Genomic DNA, 21,355 nt, shown 5'->3' with positions numbered 1-21,355 from the left:
ATTATGAAATGCAGTAAACTGGCTCCTTATATTTTTAAAGGGCAACTAAAATGATGGTCGGCGGTTAGGTTTTAAGTCCCAGAAGCAGCAGCCAGGTATATAAACTTAGGGATGCTGGGGCAAACATAATTATAGAGAAATGTATTATGTATCTCTTAAAATACTGAAACTTGGGTACAGCCAATTAAACTAGGTTAAAGGACAAGCGTAAGGACATGTTTCATCACAGGCACAGAATGTAATGATAGTCACTAAGCTAAGGGGACGCGGGTGGCACTGTGGGTTATATCACAGAGCCTAGGATTTGCCGAGCAGAAGGTCGGCGGTTCGAATCCCCGCAACAGGGTGAGCTCCCGTTGCTCGGTCCCTGCTCCTGCCAACCTAGCAGTTCAAAAGCACGTCAAAGTGCAAGTAGATAAATAGGGACCGCTCTGGTGGGAAGGTAAACGGCATTTCCGTGTGCTGCTCTGGTTCACCAGATGCAGCTTAGTCATGCTGGCCACATGACCCAGAAGCTGTCTGCAGACAAACGGCGGCTCCCTCGGCCTATAGAGCGAGATGAGTGCGCAACCCAAGAGTCGGTCATGAGTGGACCTAATGGTCAGGGGTCCCTTTACCTTTAAGCTAAGGAGGCTTAAAAAGAGTTTCAGCTCACAGAAGATGGTCTGTAGATGGCTGTCACCTACAGCAGCTAAAACAAATCTTCATGTTCACAGGCACAAAAACACGGGATGCCAACAGTGGGTGAGTATGACCAACACTGGACACAACTCCAAGTCTTTTTCACCCCCTTTCTCTTTTTTTTACAAAATGGCAAGGGAGGCCTAGAATGGAGCCCTGGGCTACACCTGATAGTGCCCTTGCTAAAGAGCATGTCTTCATCTTACAAAAGAAACAGAGATTCGTGCCTCTCAAAAACTATACTCCTGATGCAACTGGGCTGAACGAGACATAAGGATCAGATGATTTCTGCTATTGCCATCATTTATTCTACTTTATATGGTTTTATTAGGTTCTCTTTCTCTTTTATTTTTTTCAAAAAATTATTTATAATTTTCACTTTTACAAGTTTTCCACATTTACACTCACCAAAAGAAAAAACATTGCATTTGTCATCGACCTCTCTTCCCCACCTTCCATGGTTCGATTTAGTTATCCTTTGCTGTTGCATATTCTTTCTTCTTCAGTTTTATCTCAACTTTTTTTACACTGCTGAATTTACCCTAATCTTGCTAATGTTTTAAATTTATACAATGATTTTTCAAATATTCTACAAACCTTTCCCAGTTTTCCTTAAAGACTCTTTCTTCCTGGTCTCTTATTCTACTAATTTAACCAGCCATTTCTTCCATCATTTTCATCTGCCATTCCTCCTTCGTTGGTACTTTCCCCTCCTTCCATTTCTGAGATTAAACCATTTGGGCTAACGTAAGGTAAAGGGACCCCTGACCATTAAGTCCAGTCGTGACCGACTCTGGGGTTGCTGCGCTCATCTTGCTTTATTGGCCAAGGAAGCCGGCATACAGCTTCCAGATCATGTGTCCAGCATGACTAAGCCGCTTCTGGCGAACCAGAGCAGCACACGGAAACGCCGTTTACCTTCCCGTCGGAGTGGTCCCTATTTATCTACTTGCACTTTGATGTGCTTTCGAACTGCTAGGTGGGCAGGAGCAGGGACTGAGCAACGGGAGCTCACCCCATCACAGGGATTCGAACCGCTGACCTTCTGATCAGCAAGTCCTAGGCTCTGTGGTTTAACCCACAGTGCCACCCACGTCCCTGGGCTGCCGTAGTTGTGTATAAACATTTTTCTCCCCTGACCTCTAGGGACATCTAGACCGATTATTCCTAAGAGAAAGGCTTTTGGTCTTTTTTTAGGTTCTCTTTCTGGTCTGCTAACCTGCAAGAACTGCATTGCACTTTTAATAATTTGAAAATGGCACAAGTATTTTGCATTCAGCTGTATGTAAAAAAATGGGTGGGTGTTTAAAAAACAAAGAAACAGTGCCACTTCAAGAGAGGAAGCACTCCTTTCTATACCAGTATTAGTTAAATCTCTGCACCGACACGGATGAAGTAAAGATGGGAAACCATGAATTTATTATTGAAGCGTAGGATGTTGTGGGGGAAACCAGCAACACAACTTGGTAATGGACTGAACATAGAGGCAGGAAAAATGTCAATATGCAAATAGGCGAGCTAAGAGCCTTATTTCCTCATAGCATGATATAGAATATTGTCGCTGCTTCGTTTTCCACATAATGAGACAAAGTAGAATATATTGTAGCAGATCAACCTCTATTGGAAAAAGCACAAAACCATTTAAAATGCCAATCACATCATGCAAGATTCATAAAATAATGCACCAAGTCTTCCCGCGGTAATTATGTGGGTGAACCCAAATAGTGCTTAAGACCACAGATGAACTAGTCAAATTATTATTAGGGGCCGTACAAGATGATTAACTTATTCAGCCTGTTGAAACACTTGCAGCCCTCTTTCCTTTCGAGTGGGACAAACTGGACTGGAAAAGACACGGCAGACATATTACTGAATTTCATAAAGCACCTGACATTTGCTAGGTGCTGTGCAAAACTTAAAAACACTACAAGTCAATGCTTTCAGGCCAACAATCTAGAAGTAAGACAAGATACCGTACTTTTCCGTGTATAACACGCCCCCTATTTTGGGGACTCAAAATTCAGAAAATGGGGGGGGGGGGGAGATTCCCTAAAGTTTGGGGAGGATTGCCCAGTTGCTGAGCTTTTCTGGGGGGGGGGGGACGACACACAGCTGTTGAGCTTTTTTGAGGGGGAATGCCAAAAAACGTTCACCCGCCAGACCGAAAATGCCGCTTGTGTGCATCACCAAAGCAACCTATCCTCTGTCCCATTGCCGAAAAAGGCAGCAAACTGCCCGCCCACTTGCCGCAGTGACAGCCAATCAACACCAGCCCTTGCCACAGCCACGAATTACAATCTCCATCTCATGGCACCCACCAATCCCACATCCCCACAGTGCACTACCCATGTATAAAAAGGTAAAGGTGTCATGTGGCCAGCATGACTAAGCTGCTTCTGGCGAACCAGAGTAGCGCACGGAAAACCATTTACCTTCCTGCCAGAGTGGTACCTATTTATCTACTTGCACTTTGACGTGCTTTCGAACTGCTAGGTTGGCAGGAGCAGGGACCGAGCAACGGGAGCTCACCTCGTCGCAGAGATTTGAACCACCAACCTTCTGATCAGTAAGTCCTAGGCTCTGTGGTTTAACCCAAAGAGCCACCCGCGTCCCTACCCATGTATAAGATGACCCATAATTTTGAACATGATTTTTCAATTTTTAAAAAACATATCGTCTTATACTTGGAAAAATATGGTACCTTGGAGAGGTTAAGGCAGGGGTACCCAGAGAAAGAGATCAAAAATTGATCTCATCATTTGGAGGTGCAGTTGAAATGGGTTCTTTTTACCAGCGCTGGCCGGCAATCTTGCAGCTCTGTTCTGAACAGGTTACCAGGATAAACCATACGTGGAATGAGTCTGCCCCTGCGGCTTGATGGAGGTAGAAACTGTCTCCCATGTCTTGTTACGCTGCCGTTTCTACGGGGATATACGCTCCGTATTTATCACTCTCCTCTTATACAAAAATCTCCAAATGGGTCCGAACTTCAATGTCTAAAACTCCTGGTAGAGGACAAGGATCTAGAGATCACGCTAAGGGTGGACAAATTCTGTGCGACTACCATAAAACTTAGGGAACAAGCTGTACTACCAAAACGATTAAGGTTTTAAATGACAATTTTAGGTTATATTCTAGTGATCAAGTTTTAATATATATTTTTAACTGCTGCTATATCTGAATTGTCTCTGTTATACCCAATTGCAATTCAGTGTATTCTTGTTGTGTTTTATGATTTTCCTGATATTGTAAGTGAGCCGGAACTGGTCTGTGGCCGTAATAATAAAATTCATAGGTTACCAGGATGTGAATAATAATAATAATAATAGTAATAATAATAATAATTACAGCTGTTCCTCCATGCTCGGTCTGTCTACAGACTTAACTGAGATTGGAGTGCTTGGGTGGAGGGAAAAAAGGAAGTTGGCACACAACTCCAACTGTGGTTTGACTGTATGTTTGATGACTCAAACAACTGCTTGGATGCGCAATGGTGGTCGGCACAAATCTTAAGTTTGGGCTAGTGCCTAAGCAACGTCCTTGTGTTTATTTGTTGTTGTTTAGTCGTTTATAGTCGTATCCGACTCTTTGTGACCCCATGGACCAGAGCACGCCAGGCACTCCTGTCTTCCACTGCCTCCCGCAGTTTGGTCAAACTCATGCTGGTAGCTTCGAGAACACTGTCCAACCATCTTGTCCTCTGTCGTCCCCTTCTCCTTGTGCCCTCCATCTTTCCCAACATCAGGGTCTTTTCCAGGGAGTCAGCCCTGAGTGCTCACTGGAAGGACAGATCGTGAAGCCGAGGCTCCAATACTTTGGCCAACTCATGAGAAGAGATGAGGTGGCCAATGTATTGGAGCCTCAGCTTCATGATCTGTCCTTCCAGTGAGCACTCAGGGCTGATTTCCTTCAGAATGGAGAGGTTTGATCTTCTTGCAGTCCATGGGACTCTCAAGAGTCTCCTCCAGCACCATAATTCAAAAGCACCAATTCTTTGGCGATCAGCCTTCTTTATGGTCCAGCTCTCACTTCCATACATCACTACTGGGAAAACCATAGCTTTAACTACATGGACCTTTGTTGGCAAGGTGATTTCTCTGTTTATACCAGCTCATAACAATATATAAATTGTAAGTGTGGAAAAGAGACAGACACCCACACGCGTATTTCTAAGTCTCTTGGGAAATGTTCCCTAAACTGCAGTATATATTTAACAGCAGTTTTCCCTGGCTTCGTTACCTATATATTTCTCTTCAATCCTATTCAACTTCACCCGATGAGAAATGATGGCATTTGGAAGATCGCAGTGCTGCTGTGCTATTTTATACCTTCAACTAAAGAAAATTGTGCTGCTGGCTGAAAGTGTGGCAACGCTTCAGCTTTGACAAGGTAAACAATATATCTCCTAAAAAGAGCAATTTAAAACATTCTGTCCCACCATGACAAGGAAGTTTTACATAATGGGGGAAGAATGAAAATGCAGCACCTGTAGATCCAAGGCTTAACTAAAACATTAACCTGAAAAATGGGACACAGTCTTACCGTTTCCAAAACACAAACAAATGATGTGACATTTAAAGCTAATTTTAAAATGTTTCATTCATTTTTTGAGAAACCGCCCATTTTTCTCTCTCCCTCCCAAATTCTCTCCTATGGTTATAACCACAGCAGAATCCATTGCTGGCTCAGGAGGAATCTCTGCCTGAAGCAAAAGCCAAATAATGTCCCTCTCTGCTTCAAGTGCTGACCATATACAGTGGTGCCCCGCAAGACGAATGCCTCGCAAGACGGAAAACCCGCTAGACGAAAGGGTTTTCCGTTTTCAGAGGTGCTTCGCAGGAGGAATTTCTCTATGGGCTTGCTTCACAAGACGAAAATGTCTTGCGATTCTTGAGGGGTTTTTTTGCTCCCCACCCCCTTTTTCTAAGGCGCTAAGCTGCTAATAGCCTTTTAGCAGCTAATCCGCTAATCCCTTAAGCCTTTAATAGCCGCTAAACCGCTAATAGCGCTAATAGCGCTAATCCGCTAATAGGGTTGCTTCGCAAGACGAAAAAACCGCTAGACGAAGAGACTCGCGGAACGGATTAATTTCGTCTTGCGAGGCACCACTGTATATATATAAACCAGACACAGCGCTTCTGAAGCAGGATACTTTCCTTTGCAGCAACGCAGGACAAGGCTTGGCAAAACATGGAGAACTTTACTAAACAACCATTTTGCACAATGAACAAGGACTGAATATTTCTTAGTTTCAGGAAGACTATTGTTGGTGCTTATCTATAATAATAATTGGGACTTTTTGTTGTTTTGTTTTGTTTTTTGGGAAAAAGAATGAACAAACTTGAGATGCCCAGACTGAAGACGGGAAACACATTGCTTCACAGAGGGAGGAACAGCTGGATACTATTCCAGATTGTGGCTGTTTTGAAGAACCCAAGACTGTGCAAGTGTTCAGGGTGAAGGAAAAGGGAGCAGCATTGCTAGGTGCTGAACCCTTCTAGACTTAGTACCGAGCATACACACACAGGGCCAAACATGAATATAATAATAAACTATAAAGAAACAAATATTCTAAAGGCATGGACCCATAATTGTTCTTCTGCAAACAGAAGGGCTTCTTCCGTAAACAGAAAACACAAAGGCTATATATAAAACTGACAGATGGGTAGTGAGAAGTCCTTTTTATTCATTTCTTTTCTTTTTTGCCTCTCTTCCTTTTTCTTTCTCCTTCCTTTTCTCGTTTTCTCCTTTTGCTTAGTTTCTGTTCTTTTGTATTTTGCGTGGCCCACTACTTGGGGATAAGGGGCGGGGTTAGCATGCAGATGAAGATGATGGACAGCTGATGAAGGACCCTGTGCGAGAGGCGGGGAAGAGAAGAATCTCCCAGGGTGGGAAGATGGGAGAAGAACGGGAAGTTCCTGGATGAGAATTGGGAGGGATCAACTTTTTATGTGCGGGGCAAGGTAAGATCTACCTGTGAAAGAGTTCTCTCCCCCCGCCCCCATATTTCTGTTTTTGTTTAGATTAGTTTGTTTGCTTTGTTGTGACATATTAGGAATTTTAAAAAACAAAATCTTCTTTAAAAAGAAAAAGTATATAATCTGCTTTGCATGCAGAAGGTCCCAGCTTCCAATCCTGGCAACTCCAGGAAGCGCTAGGAGATACTTGCTGCCTGAACCCCTAAAGAGCTTCAGCCAATCAGTAGAGATGACCAGTGGTATTTGACTCCTATTAAATTGGCAAAAAATGTATAGGACAAGTACAGATACCTGCTGGAAATGTAAAGAAAAAGAAGGTACCTTTTATCATATGTGGTGGACCTGTAAAGTGGTAAAAGCTTTCTGGGAGATGATACATAATGAAATGAAGGAAAAAAAGGTTTAAAATAAGCTATGTAAAAAAACAAACCCAGAAGCTTTTTACTAGGAATTACAGGTACCGACATCCCGAAGGACCAGAAAATACTTTTTATGTATGGAATAACAGCTGCCAGGATGTTACTAGCCCAGAGATGGAAAGAAGACAAGGTCCCTACCAGAGAAGAATGGCAAACCAAGCTGATGGACTGTGCCAAGATGGCAAAGCTGACTGGAAAACTCAGGAACAAAAACTTTGCAAAAGAATGGGGAAAATTGGTAAGTTGCTTAGGAGACCACTGTAAGCAGATGGAAACATCAGCAGGATTTTGATTTCACTTGTAGTGTAACAGTTATCATGGAAAATGGGAAACACTAGCCTGCGAGCGCTCCAATTGGAGAACAGCCTTTACCAAACGTGTCATGAGCTTTGAAGACGCTCGAACTCAGGAAGAGAGGAGAAACATGCCAAGAGGAAGGCACGCTTGGCAAATCCACGCCATGCTCAACTCTCGCCTGGAAACCAATGTCCCCACTGTGGAAGGACGTGTGGATCCAGAACTGGCCTCCACAGTCACTTACGGACTCATTGTTAAAACCACGTTTATGGAAGACAATCTTACTCAGCTACGAGGGATCGCAGAAGAAGGAGGAGGAGGAGGAGGAGGAGGAAAATATGGATTGATATAATAAGTTTGGAGAAGATGCAGTTTTAAATGATTAAAAAGGGACTCCAGGGAAGGGGGTGGGGAAGTCCTGAGATTGGGAGGAATCTATGCACATGGATATGTGCTTATAGTAATTATAATTTTGTATTGTAAAAATCAAATAAAAATTATTTCAAAAAACACACACAAAACCATCAGTAGAGACAATGCTAACATAGATGAACGAAGGCAGCTTCCCATGTTCCTATGTAGTGAAAGGAAGCACAAGACTTCCTGAGGCAAACTCCCAATCCCAGGAAGAATCGCTGGGACAAGGTATGTCCACAGACCCTATTTCAGCCACCAGCCATCATTTTAATTAGTCCCTTTAGTCATTCTCTCCTCCCGGTACCCCACTCTTTGTGGTACTTTGGCGCTTAACGCAGAAGGGAAAAGCGAAGCGAAAAATCAACAGACTCCGATCAAACTAGTGACATTCTTAATACATGCTTCCCATTGAACTCCCTAATGTAACAAAAAAATTATGCCGCCTGAAGACTGATGCTGCAAACTACTAATAAATAAAGCTGGGACCTCTATCTTCGATCTCATCAGCAATTTATTTCCATTAGGCGGGCAATCAGTTCTGCAGACCAGAAACAAGGCCTGCCACACACTTATATGCACTATGAAAGCATGAAAGCAAAGGGGGAAATCTCAAAGGACCTCACAGATTTGAAATTCACATGCTTCCAAAAACCTACACTATCAAGCAGGGCAAACATTTATCAGAACTCAGGAATATAGGTTAGTTTTTAATTCCCTCTAAACTTTGTTTTACCTTTGAATTTTTATTTAGTGCATCACTTGGGACACAATAATGCCCTATTTCCTCGATGCAGAAGAACTGTGGAATTAGCAGACTAGCCTGTTTCTTATGCGTAGTTTCATATTCTGAAGCGTTTACACTGCATTTTCCTTAATACCACAGTTGCATATTCATTGCCATATTTTCCTTTAACTGCTGTCACTTAAATTGTCATGCAGAACAGGGCAAATCAGGGTCAGTTTGTGTAAGCCGCATCACTCTGAAGAACTTCATCAGTCTCTATTTCAATGCATTATGCAAAAAACTTGACATTAAGAGAGCCTTAACTGACAGCAAATGAAATCAATCAGCAAATCACTAAGCCATAATAAACTCGCTCAAGTTGTAGCTAACCCTTCCTTTTCCAGGGCCTCACCTAAGCACCCCATCAAATGATATCCTTTTCCAAAAAAGCTGACAATTACATTACAAAATCCAATATTAATATGGTGCCATATTTCACATAGCTTTTTGACTTTCAAAACTCTTTACAGGGGTAACAAGAGAAAGCCGCTATAAAGGCAGTTTACTGAAATACTAGGCCGTCTTCATGACAAATTGCCCTAAAAATGCAAGATATTGAAATATTGAAAGTAGGCTTATAGCTGTGTAATCCTATGCTTACTCAGAAGTAAGTAGGTTTCTAGCTGTGCAATCCTGAGTTTACTCAGAAGCAAGTTCTACTGTCTTTAATAGAATTAATTCCTGAGATGCCATGTCTAAGATTGTGCAGTAAAAGTGAAACTAGGAGGCAACCTTAAACAGTTTTGAAGGTCTGTACTTTGAAGGTCATCAAAAGCTGAGGACTGGGCTGTTCCAGGTCTTGCCTCTGTCTGACCAATACAAACCTTCAAAAGTAAAACTTGGGCAAAAGGTGTCTTGAGGATTAAAGTATTTCAGTCAGAGCTCATACTTTCATTTTAGTAAAGGTAAAGGGACCCCTGACCATTAGGTCCAGTCGTGGCCGACTCGGGAGCTGCAGCGCTCATCTCGCTTTACTGGCCAAGGGAGCCGGTGTACAGCTTCTGGGTCATGTGGCCAGCATGACCGAGCCGCTTCTGGCAAACCAGAGAAGCACACAGAAACGCCGTTTACCTTCCCGCCGGAGCGGTACCTATTTATCTACTTGCACTTTGACGTGCTTTCGAACTGCTAGGTGGCAGGAGCAGGGACTGAGCAACGGGAGCTCATCCCGTTGCGGGGATTCGAACCGCCGACCGTTTGATCGGCAAGTCCTAGTCTCTGTGGTTTAACCCACAGCGCCACCTGCATCCCTACTTTCATTTTAAAGGTGGTTAAAAACTTCAGCGATGACTTCAGCTCTCTTTCACAGGTGAACCGTTCTGTGACGCACTCGATCCTTCCCACGTGAGAGGCACATGAACTCCAAAACAAAGTGTTAACTATAGAGGGGACAATTTTACCTAAAATGCAACCTATGTGAAAATGCAACGTGGAAAGAGCAACTTTGGTCTTCGGCCCCTCAAAATAAAAATAAAATAAAAAGACTCAAGCATTTGAAAACAAATGAAAATACGACATTCTTTCTATGATTCAATTAAGTGCGTTTTTAGCATTTTTTAATTAAAGTAACACGTGACACACCTGCACACAAATGATTCACCATCAACATTTCACATGTATGTGTGCATGCACACAGTTCATTATCTTCTCCTGGACACCTAAAATACCGTATTTTTTGCTCTATAAGACTCACTTTTTCCCTCCTAAAAATTTAGAGGAAATGTGTGTGCGTCTTATGGAGCGAATGCAGGCTGCACAGCTATCCCAGAAGCCAGAACAGCAAGAGGGATTGCTGCTTTCACTGAACAGCGATCCCTCTTGCTGTTCTGGCTTCTGGAATTCAGAATATTTTTTTTCTTGTTTTCCTCCTCCAAAAACTAGGTGCATCTTATAGAGCGATCTATGAATCACCTATTGACCAAAACATTCAGTTTTTGAATGTTAATACAAGGAAGATGGCACAAAAAAAGTACAGAGTAATATAAAACAATGAAACAGGATATTGTGGCCCTTTTTGTTTCAGGGAAATAATATTTTTTCTTTCCTTTTTAAAAAATACACCCTTGTGCAAATTAATAGAAATAAAGCATGTTTTCTGTCTTACTCGTAATCCTGTACTCAAAACAAACTCGAAAAGTCAGTTGATCATTATGGTGTCGGAAGCCAGCAGCCGATAGAAAAAATGATGTGCTTGCCACAATATATTGAGGTTCTATGAAAGAGAGTCATTCCAGAGCTGGAAAAGAGGTATCCTGACGGTACTGGGATATTGCAGCAGGACCTAGCCCCCCGTCACACATCGAAAGTGGTGAAGAAATTCAGGACAGAGCAGCAAATACAGGTCCTTGATTGGCCAGGGAATTCCCTGGACGTAAATCCCATTGAGAATTTGTGGGCTATATGCAAAAGTTGACTCCGTGCTGTAGACTGTATGACTATGGAGAAGCTCATTCAGGCACTGATTCAAGTGTGGTACAGGGATCCGAAAATCAACAGGGACTGTTCACAACTAGTAGCCTCCATGCCAAACCGTGTTCAAATTCTGCTTAAAAATAGTGGAGGTCATATCCATTACTAATGTACTAATGTAATGTGAGTTTTGTACAAGTATATGTGAGTTTTGTACAATAAATCACATTGTTTGTTTCAATTAATTTGCACAAGGGTGTATTTTTTCTGCTTTTCTTAACCTATAACTGTTAAAGGTAGAGTAAAGGTACCCCTGTCCGTACGGGCCAGTCTTGACAGACTCTAGGGTTGTGCGCCCATCTCACTCAAAGAGGCCAAGGGCCAGCGCTGTCCGAAGACACTTCCAGGTCACGTGGCCAGCGTGACATCGCTGCTCTGGCGAGCCAGAGCCGCACACGGAAACGCCGTTTACCTTCCCGCTAGTAAGCGGTCCCTATTTATCTACTTGCACCCAGGGGTGCTTTCGAACTGCTAGGTTGGCAGGCGCTGGGACCGAACAGCGGGAGCGCACCCCGCCGCGGGGATTCGAATCGCCGACCTTTCGATCGGCAAGCCCTAGGCACTGAGGCTTTAACCCACAGCGCCACCCGCGTTCCCCCCCCCCATAACTGTTACACAAATACAAATACACCTAAACAGGCTTTGGAGTACAATGTTTACTCTCCCCCTCCTGCAATATTCTCTCAATGAAAATTATTTGTTTCCAAAAACATAGTCTGCCTTCATCAAGATTGCAGCCATAAATTGGCCCAAAATGTCTTTTGCACCACTCCCTTACTAGTTTTGCAATGTTGGGTGAGTTTTACATTCATGGCTAGTTGCCAAACCCCAGCAATCCAGCCCTTAATGGCAAAGTATTAAGATATATAAAGGAATACACAAATGTGGGCACCGTTTGGATGGCAAGGATTTCTCAAAGTGGGTGAAAAATAATGCCGGAAAATACGCTTCTCTGAAATCTCAAGCTCCCATCGGATAAAGAAATTGGCCCTCCGATCCCATTTACAGTTCAAGATCATCTGAATTCCACCGAGTTTTCCAACGGATGCAAAGAGAAGCATTAGTTGAGGAAAAGCTGAATATTCTGGAGGAAAAACCAAGATTTCTTTTCAATCATAATAAAGGAATCAAACTGAATGAAGGTAAACTGATAGGTGTAAAAAGAAAAAAAAGAAAAAGTTAAAAAGAGGGGATCCCAGAGGATGTGTGGAGAATGTGGATACCGAGAAGAAATTTAGCAGGAGGAGAGTACAAAAGAATTTGTAAAGAGAGTGCTTTGCCAGGAAGAATATACTTTCTTTGCAGTTCGTTTTCCTACAGTGATCTCTCTACAAAAACGACATGGAGCTGCATTAATACAAACTAAGCACAGAAATATTTTAGGGATTTTTCATTTTGCAGAGATACTTCCCTGTTTTAAAACATATTTTAACCTACAACTTTTAAAGCAGTCGAAACGTCGAAGTGCAATATACCTTCTAGGTAGATTTCTCAGTAGAATTGTAAGTCATGTCAGAATCTCCGCCCCAATCCTGTATTTATTTTTTTGTGAATTGTGCTAATTAGAGGTGACCTATCAGTCAGCTGTCACTGCCCAGGTCAAGTGAATATTGAATAATTTTTGCAAGCAAATCTCAAAAACAATAAGGATTCAATTTTGTTGTATATTACATAAAGCGGGGCGAGGTTTGGAATATTTCATGCTTCTCTGCATAAGTGGTCTTACCAAGTGTGGATGTGGGGATGACAAAGGTGGCGTACCTTTTCACAAAGACCCTCTTCTCTCGGCAACCTCCAAATTGTAAGGTCAATATATATCTTTTTAATTGGAAAACCTTTTTTTACACCACGCTTTCTCGTACCAGATCTCACAGCGGCATACAGGAGAAAAATTAAAAAACTGAAATGAAGTTCATTTTTCTCCTAGTACACCTACAGAAAGAGGTGTAGATGGGTGCAAGTACTTGAATTTCCAACTTTCTTTTCCACCTAAGCAAATGAGATCTGCAAGACATGGGGAGGTGTGTGTAAAAGAGAGGGGTAGAAAAAGGGGGGGAACGGGGAGGTTTCCCCTCCTTTGATCTGATGAATTGCTCTTTTAAAAACTGCTTCCTTGCAATAGTGTGAAGCAAGCAAACAAGTGATATATATTAAGCTTAAGGCAAATCACCATATGCAAATTTGTCTCTTTTTTGGTGTTACCTCTCTTTTTTTGTAAGTATATGTGGTGTAAGTGGCCACTCTGTACTCATGTCTTCAGCAAGAATAATGTTTTCAAAGGGAGCTACTTAACAAGGATTGCACCAAAGCGCTGATCGTGAAAACGTGTGTATTTTACACGCCCGCAAAGAGCCATGGTTTGAATGGGGTTGAATAATGAGGAGTTCTGCCACCTGGAAAAAGCGCGGCGTTGCCTTCAAAAGTACTTTTCTAAGACGCAATATTTGCCACGACGTTCCGAACAGACAAGAAACAACATAATTATCTTTGTATTTGTAGATAGATATTTTCCCTTGGGCCCTGAATGCTTTCCGCTGTACTAGTGCTATTGAAAGAAGGAAGGGGGGGGGGGTTAAACGTAGTAGGAACCTAACATTTCAAGCTGCATTTTATCTTTGCCCAATTGATTAGAAGAGCAGGCAATTTTGCTTCTGTGCCCAATACAATATGATAAACCATGACTGCATCATACATGGATACATAATTTACATAAAATAAATGGAAGACATAAGCCCTTTATAAATTTATAATGATTATACTCTATCACTCAGAAGCGACGTCAACACTCTACTCTTGCTGCTATAAAACGAATAATACCCCTCCTTACATTTGTATAGCAGTTTTCAAACAAAAGAATGCCGTACCGGTACAACAACTGTAAAATTGCAGGCAGCGTGTCTGTAACCTGCCTGCACCGGCGTGCGCTGCTACAACTCCTGATGTAAGGAGGACCAACTGTGAGGATGGTCCATGATTTACACTTCCACTCACCATCTCTTTTCCCTGTCTCCCTCACACCACAGTTCCTTCAATTTTACATCCTGAAAACCAACATCTTTCTGCCAGATGTTTGTGAAGTAGGACACGGTCAGTAGAACATGTGGACATCTTAAAACCAAATTCGGAAGTAACGGGATAGGGCTATTACAGTGGTCCCTTGGTTCTCAAACGCCTTGGTACTCAAACAACTTGGAACCCAAACACTGCAAACCCGGAAGTAAGTGTTCCGGTTCGTGAACTATTTTCGGAAGCCGAACGTGCTCCGGTTTGAGTGTTACACTTCTGTTTTGAGTGTTACGCTGAGGTCTGCTGTTTTTGCTATTTATTTGCTGTGTGTGTGTGTGTGTGTGTGTGTGTGTGTGTGTGACTGTGTGGAACCCAGGTCAGCTACTGATGATTGATTGTGTGACTGCAGTACATTGTTTATTGCTTTCATTTTATGGATCAATGGTCTCGTTAGATAATAAAATTATGTTAAATTGCTGTTTTAGGGGTTGTTTTTAAAAGTCTGGAACGGATTAATCCATTTTGCATTCCTTTCTATGAGAAAGCGCGCCTTGGTTTAGGAACGGACTTCTGGAACGGATTGAGTTTGAGAACCAAGGTACCATTGTATTATCGTTTATCAGTTTTGTTTACATTTTGTTTTTATGTATGCTGTGCCATCCTGGAGGCCGGACGACACAGAACGAAACATTAAATGATGGAACATCTTCCTTTCTCCCCGTTCCATAGTGCACACTTCATTATTTTGCTGGGCGCAGACTCTCTTCAATGGGCCTGCACGGGCCACACATCTTCCAGTAAAAAGGAAAGGAAGCATCACTGAAAATGGTTCTTGCCTGTCCCCCAAAGTGGGCAAACAGTAAGACAGGGCGCTGTGGGCTTTTATGTTTCACACCTCTGAGCACGGAGGAATTAGTTTTATATGCTCCTTCCAGAGAAAATCACTAAGGACTGCAATAATCCTTCCACTGATTTTAGCAATCATGTTTCGACACGCAAATAATGTCAAAATAATTGAGTCACTCATTATGCCATTTATGACTATTCCGTTCTTTTGCTGCAGCTCTGTCATATGAACACGGGGCAGTGTTCAATTGCCCCACATGGTAACTCCTTCGTTGTACAGTGGCAATAGACAGGAGCTGTCACTATGGTCTTTTTGACACCTGATAAAAACATTTGGTTTGTTTGTTTAGGCAAGCCTATCCAAACATGCAGACGCTGCCGGGTGTTTTAATCTGGTTTTCGCTTATTGTTGGTTTTCATGTTTTTAACTGTTGTTGTTTTTCCTGATAATTTTATTGTTTTGTTCCTTTTGAAAACAACTTTGAGGTTTTTATTAAAATCAAGCGTTATATAAAATGTTGCGAAATAAAATTACCAAGCAAGTTTTCGAGTCACTCCAGAATTGCAGCTACGTGTGATTAAATTTAAAGCTTTCTTCATATAAAGCATTTTATCACTTTAACTACAATCCACTACTGCAGCGCAAAGTTAGATTTAGGCTGCCATCCCATCCACACTTAATAATAATAATAATAATAATAATATTTTTTTACTTATACCCTGCCCTCCCCTCAGGGCGGCTAACACTGAATATAAATACAGTAAAAACTTTAAAAACAAAACAAAACACACACACACAAATACAGTTGATTAAAATATAAGTTAGAATACAGTTTAAAATGCAGTTTAAAATGCAGCCTTGTTTTAGTGGTAGCCTATAGATCAAAACTATAAGGGGAGAAAACGTTAAATATTCACGGGGCCATTTTAGTCCCTTACCTGGGACTAAACCCCATTGAACTAAATCTGATTTACTTCTGAGTAAACATGCACGGGACTGCACTATTAAGCAGCTGCTTTGCCCAGTATCAGAACTTTTAAAACACATATCTTGCTCTGAATAATTAGTGTCCACTGTTTATGTACTTTAGGACTAAAATACGGGGTCCTTAGTTGTTTCTGACACGAGTTTAATGAAGTAAATTGCCTGAAGAAATGAAACATGATATTTAAACCATAGCGGAAGAATACATTTCACAACAAAGAAAAAAGCTCTGTGAGACACATAAAAACAATGCCTATCATTTATACCAGTTAAGGTCTCACCAGGATTTGTAAGTCCCAACTGAACTTAATATCATCTGCACATCCATGCACTGAACTTATTGCCTAACTGGAGAGGTCAGTGTAACCCACAAGGATGAATGTCAGCCATTTAATTATGTGGCAGAAAGAAGAAGAAAAGTGGAGCCACAGAGGCTATCCTATGTCATGGCAGCCTTTAAAAACTAAGACCGGTTCCCTATCTGCCCTGAGTTCTGCTTCTTGGTCACACTATAGTATGCTAAGATAATGAAAGACTAGGACAGAATTGATGGAAACTGGCGTGGGCAAATGAAGCCCTCATTGAAAAAATGTGTATCGTACTTTTCCATGTACAAGACTAGGGTTTTTTAATTTAAAATTCATGCTAAAAAGTGGGGGTCGTCCTATACATGGATAGTGCATAGAGTGGACGTTTGATTGGTTGCTTCCATGGCTGTCAGCGGCTATTGGGCGTGTTATTGATTGCTGCGTCAAGGGCTGGTGTTGATTGGCTGATGCTGTGGCAATTGGGCAGGCAATTGGCAGCTTCTGCCGGCGAAGGGATAGACGAAAGGCGGGTTTTGCGACGCGTGCGGGTGAGCAATTTTTGGCAATCCCTCCCTAAAAAATAGCTCAACAAACCCTGTGCAATCCCCCCAAAAGCTCAACAACTCTGGGCAATCCTCCCCCCAAAATAGGGTCCCCCAAAATAGGGGAAGTCTTATACATGGGGGAGTCTTATACATGGAAAAGTACGTATATATGATTAAAAGATTGTTTGAAAACCTATTTTTGGAGGGGGGGGTGCTGTTATTAAAACTATGTTTAGCTGTTTTTAGGGTATGTTTGTAAATTGCCTTGAGTTATATGTAAAAGTTTATTCATAAATTAAACAACAAGAAGAAATAATAATAATAATAATAACAATTGCAAGTAAATTTGGTATTTCTGTGATGATTTGCAAGTGGGGAACAATACATTTAAAAGTGAGTCAGTTGTTCATTTGAAGGATATTCGATCATGCCAGATTTCATACTTCGGGTATTAGGACACCCTTGCCACAGAGTTAATACGAAAACTTTAAACTGAAACAAGATTGGGAAACAGGTAAAGTGTGTGCATGTGAGTGTTAGAGAAGAGTAATAGGAATAGAGAACAATGAAATAAGAATCACCTTTATCTGGTTTAACTAGGCAATGACCCAATTGAAAATCCTTTCTTTTCAATTGATTATTCCCATTTCCTGCTTCTAAATCTTTGGAAGGGACTCAAGCAAAAATGATAGCACACCACCTGAATAGAGGTCCTCCACAGTTTTTAGGCATGAAGAGAAAGCATGACTAACACAGGGTAACATCCAATGTCAGCCAGAATAGACCCATTGAAGTAAGTGGAGTTAAGTGACTTGAGTCCATTGATTTCAATGGATCTACTCTATGACGTAGTTGGAAAGAATCCATTATTTATTAACCTTGACTTTTTCCATTCCAAAAAGGTTTTTTTGTCGATAACTATAAAGGTACTTTGAATAGCTATGTAATACTAGGGGGGAAATACATACCATGTAGATTTCAAGCCACAAAATACACATATAGAGCATTTCTTTCATTTTTATACCATTTTGATGTTGGTCATGAGCACACTGGAAAGTAAGACCCATTGAAATTGGCTGCACATACTTTCCCAGAGCTGTGCTTGGGGTTAGGTTACTTGTTCCTATTCTTAAAACTCTGGGGCATAGCCACCTGGAAAACTCCACAAGTGACAAAGCCAAAGTATTTTATCTCGAAAGAGAAAATTTATACATGTCACTCAGCATACAATGTGGACATTCCTTTCGCCCCAGGGCTGTTAAACTATCAGATTGGCCGATAGTTTACCTAACCAGTCTGGAAACATGAATTTGGGTGCTTGCAGGAATCAGAATCACAAGGGCCAAACTAGATGCGATGCTGAGAGATCTGTGATTTTAGTTGTGAAAGGAAACTACAAACAACCCCAGGAACTTTTTAGCACTTCTGTGCTGGGGTGTGTGTCATAGCTGTCAACCTTCCCTTTTTTTTGCGGGAAATTCCCTTATTCCAGCTTCATTTCCCGCTGCTTCCCGCTGCTATCCCGGATTGTTAGATATCGCGTAGACTGGCCCCGGGACAGGTGAGGCTGCTGAACCCTTATTTTCAAGGCTGCTGGTCCCTTATTTTCAAATCTGAAAGTTGACAGCTATGGTGTGTGTGTGCATGTGTGTGTCATAACCCTTTCAACCCCATGCTGTTTTCCAAATCCAAATCTCTTCTAGTGTGTTCTTTTTAAAATAAATAAATGTACAACCAGGGCTGGGGGCCAGACTTGAAGAGAGGGCTGGTGCGAGGCTGACAATTCAGTCCACTCCAAACACACCTTCCTCCCAACAGGAGAGGTGGATATGATAGCTGTTGCATGCAGGTGTGCCAGGTTCTGCTCCACATGGGGTGCGCCCATTGTACGCATAATGTCACACGGCACAATGGGCCCGTCAGACCCTCCCACGGCTGTGACAAGCCCTCTTGGGCCTCGTCGCTCCATGTGATGCCATGCGAGTGACGTGTTGGGTCACCCTGCCAGCCCCACCCCCCATGAAAATGTTATGGGTGCCTTGGCACCCACAGCCCCACATAAATGGCACCTATGGTCATATGCTCTTTCTGCCACTGCTTTGGCCAGGACGACTCACCTGAGCACATGGGCATGCTTCAGCAGGGATAGATGGCTGTGCTTTAAAGTGAGAGCTCAGCCCAGCTCCTACACACGGTGGCTAACCTGCCATCTTAAGTTACCCAAAATGCATTTGCTCAGGCCTATACAGTGGGTGGCGCTGTGGGTTAAACCACAGAGCCTAGGGCTTGCCAATCAGAAGGTCGGCGGTTCAAATCCCCGTGACAGAGTGAGCTCCCGTTGCTTGGTCCCAGCTCCTGCCAACCTAGCAGTTCGAAAGCACACAAGTGCAAGTAGATAAATAGGTACCGCTCCGGCGGGAAGGTAAACGGTGTTTCCGTGCGCTGCTCTGGTTCACCAGAAGTGGCTTAGTCATGCTGGCCACATGACCCGGAAGCTGTACGCTGGCTCCCTCGGCCAATAAAGCGAGATGAGCGCCGCAACCCCAGAGTCGGCCACAACTGGACCTAATGGTCAGGGGTCCCTTTACCTTTACCTATAGATTTCATATGGAAGAGCCACCATGGGTGGATAGGAGACCAGTTTGGCTCTGTTCCTCATCAGTGCCCAGCATGGCTGACCATGAGTGCTGGGCTTGTATATGATACCAATCACAGATATCCTCATATCACACAAAGCTGATATTCAGGCCCATCACCAGGCCTAAGACTCAATTTTGCATTTCTCTATCCAGGTATGGGGCTCCTTACTCAAGGCACACCATAGCGCCTCCATAGCAATGCCCCAACCGCCCCCAGTACAATATTCCCGTATTTTGGATCATCCTACCACAACCTCATTTGTCACTACAGGGGTGCATGCCCAAGGCCAAGGTCCAGAAGTTTAATAAAGTTCTTTCTGTTAAGGGCACTACTGCGACTTTGTTAAGAATGAATCCATTCACAAAAACACTTAAGCACTTAAGAATTCTTGGATCATTTATATGAGGCAAGAAGATAAGTTGGGGCTTGCACTCCGTTCTAGAAGGGCTGTTTTCTGATTCCGATGCCTTGACAGCTGCATCCATTGTCTATTTCATTTGTCAGAGTACTGTCTTCAGCCGGTGCCAGAAGGTGTCAGAAAATGGCTAAAAAGATCAATAACGGTAGAATCTTTCTCAGCCATTTGAACTGCCCCAGCTGCGGTGAAACTAAGGGACTCCAACACACCCCGCTTTGTAATTCTTTTCTCCTGGGTGACCCACTGCTGATGCCATCCTTAAATATTAATCTAGGGCACATTTCTTTTCTTCGAAAGTGATGTTGAGAGAAATACTGTTCTGAACCCAACTTTTTAAAAAGTGCAAGGCATTTTCTTTCCCTCCTGCCTGACTGCAGTGATTTCTAGGCGTGTCGTACACCATTTGTGTTTGCTAAAATCCCTTCTACAGATCCTTGATACTCAATTTGGAATGCGAAAGTGTTGTTCTAATCTAACGATTTCAGTCGAGCACAAGTTCGGAAACTTCATTTTGTTAATTACAGGCCGCTACATTTCTGCTTTTATTTATAGCATTATTATTATTATTATTATTATTATTATTATTATTATGTTTTGGAAACCCTTTGCTTCACAAAAGAAAGGTTATTTAAGAATCTAACCTGGAATGCTACAACCTCTGGCCCGCCCTTTAGCCCTTCCATCGCAAAGGTCTCCAGGTGCAACTTAGGTAGCTGCAGGGTGAAGTCATTCCTGGTTGCCGCAGTCCGTGACAGCGAGATCTGATCTCTGACCTAAAAGGGAAAAAACAGTATCAATGGTAATTCCCCTTCAGACACATTAACTGGGATGAAGTGGGTCCCCCTGAGTCCACTGAGTGGACTTGCATTGATCGCTGGACCTGAAATCCATGAATAAATTTAGGACTAATTGATTTTTCGTTGCAAATAAATCTCTAATTCAGAGTGCTGGGAGAGAATGTTAAGAAGAAGAAAAAGCACATCCCCTTCTCCAGACTGAAATGAGAGGGGAAGGAAAGTCGCTAAAGGCTTCTCATCCAACCAGTACACAAAACTCTACAAACACACAATTTGAGGTCAAGGAACTCGCAGGGCGAAATTGCACGCAATAAGCGTCCTATGGATATAGCCATTATTGCCTGCTTGGTTAGCAGAGAATCGGCATCTGCCCCAGAGAAGCAACACGCCACCAAAATATTTTTAAAACAACAACTGCTTTGACATTCATACAATGATCTTAAGCCTTTTTGCAGAAAGGTCTTGATTTTGTTCTTTTGTTAATAGTCAGTTATGTTGCAAAGCTGCCCAAATATACTTAACAAAGAGCATTTTTTAAAATGTCACTTGGTTAAGCATCTTATTAGAAGCATAATGATCGGTTCCTATAAAAATAGCAGGTATCCGCTAACTAGCAATAGGCTCCAGTACAAGTAGCTAGAATCCGTTTTCTTTTCCAAAGTCCAAGTAGTTTGGATTTAGTATTCCAAAAGGCAGAGTTTAAAGAAACAACAACAAACCGCTCAGCGCTGTAAATGAGATATTTCCATACATATGTAGATAAAT

General features: G+C 42.3%; 1 protein-coding gene across 4 annotated transcripts in view; it reads right to left on the bottom strand.

Moving 5' to 3' along the window:
- CCDC171 (coiled-coil domain containing 171) overlaps nucleotides 1-21,355 on the bottom strand; it is a 202,615-nt gene that overhangs the window by 41,755 nt on the left and 139,505 nt on the right. For all 4 annotated transcript variants that reach the window (XM_083419470.1, XM_083419472.1, XM_083419471.1 and 1 more), the window contains one exon: nucleotides 20,435-20,566. In XM_083419470.1, the coding sequence (XP_083275596.1) occupies nucleotides 20,435-20,566 (132 nt within the window). The remainder of the gene's footprint in view (nucleotides 1-20,434; nucleotides 20,567-21,355) is intronic.

This window comes from Podarcis tiliguerta (genome assembly GCF_965153285.1).
Source record: "Podarcis tiliguerta genome assembly, chromosome: 17".
In the NCBI taxonomy this organism is placed as follows: domain Eukaryota; kingdom Metazoa; phylum Chordata; class Lepidosauria; order Squamata; family Lacertidae; genus Podarcis; species Podarcis tiliguerta.
The sequence above is the reverse complement of the archived record's forward strand: the minus strand, read 5'-3'. Positions and strand labels throughout refer to the sequence as shown.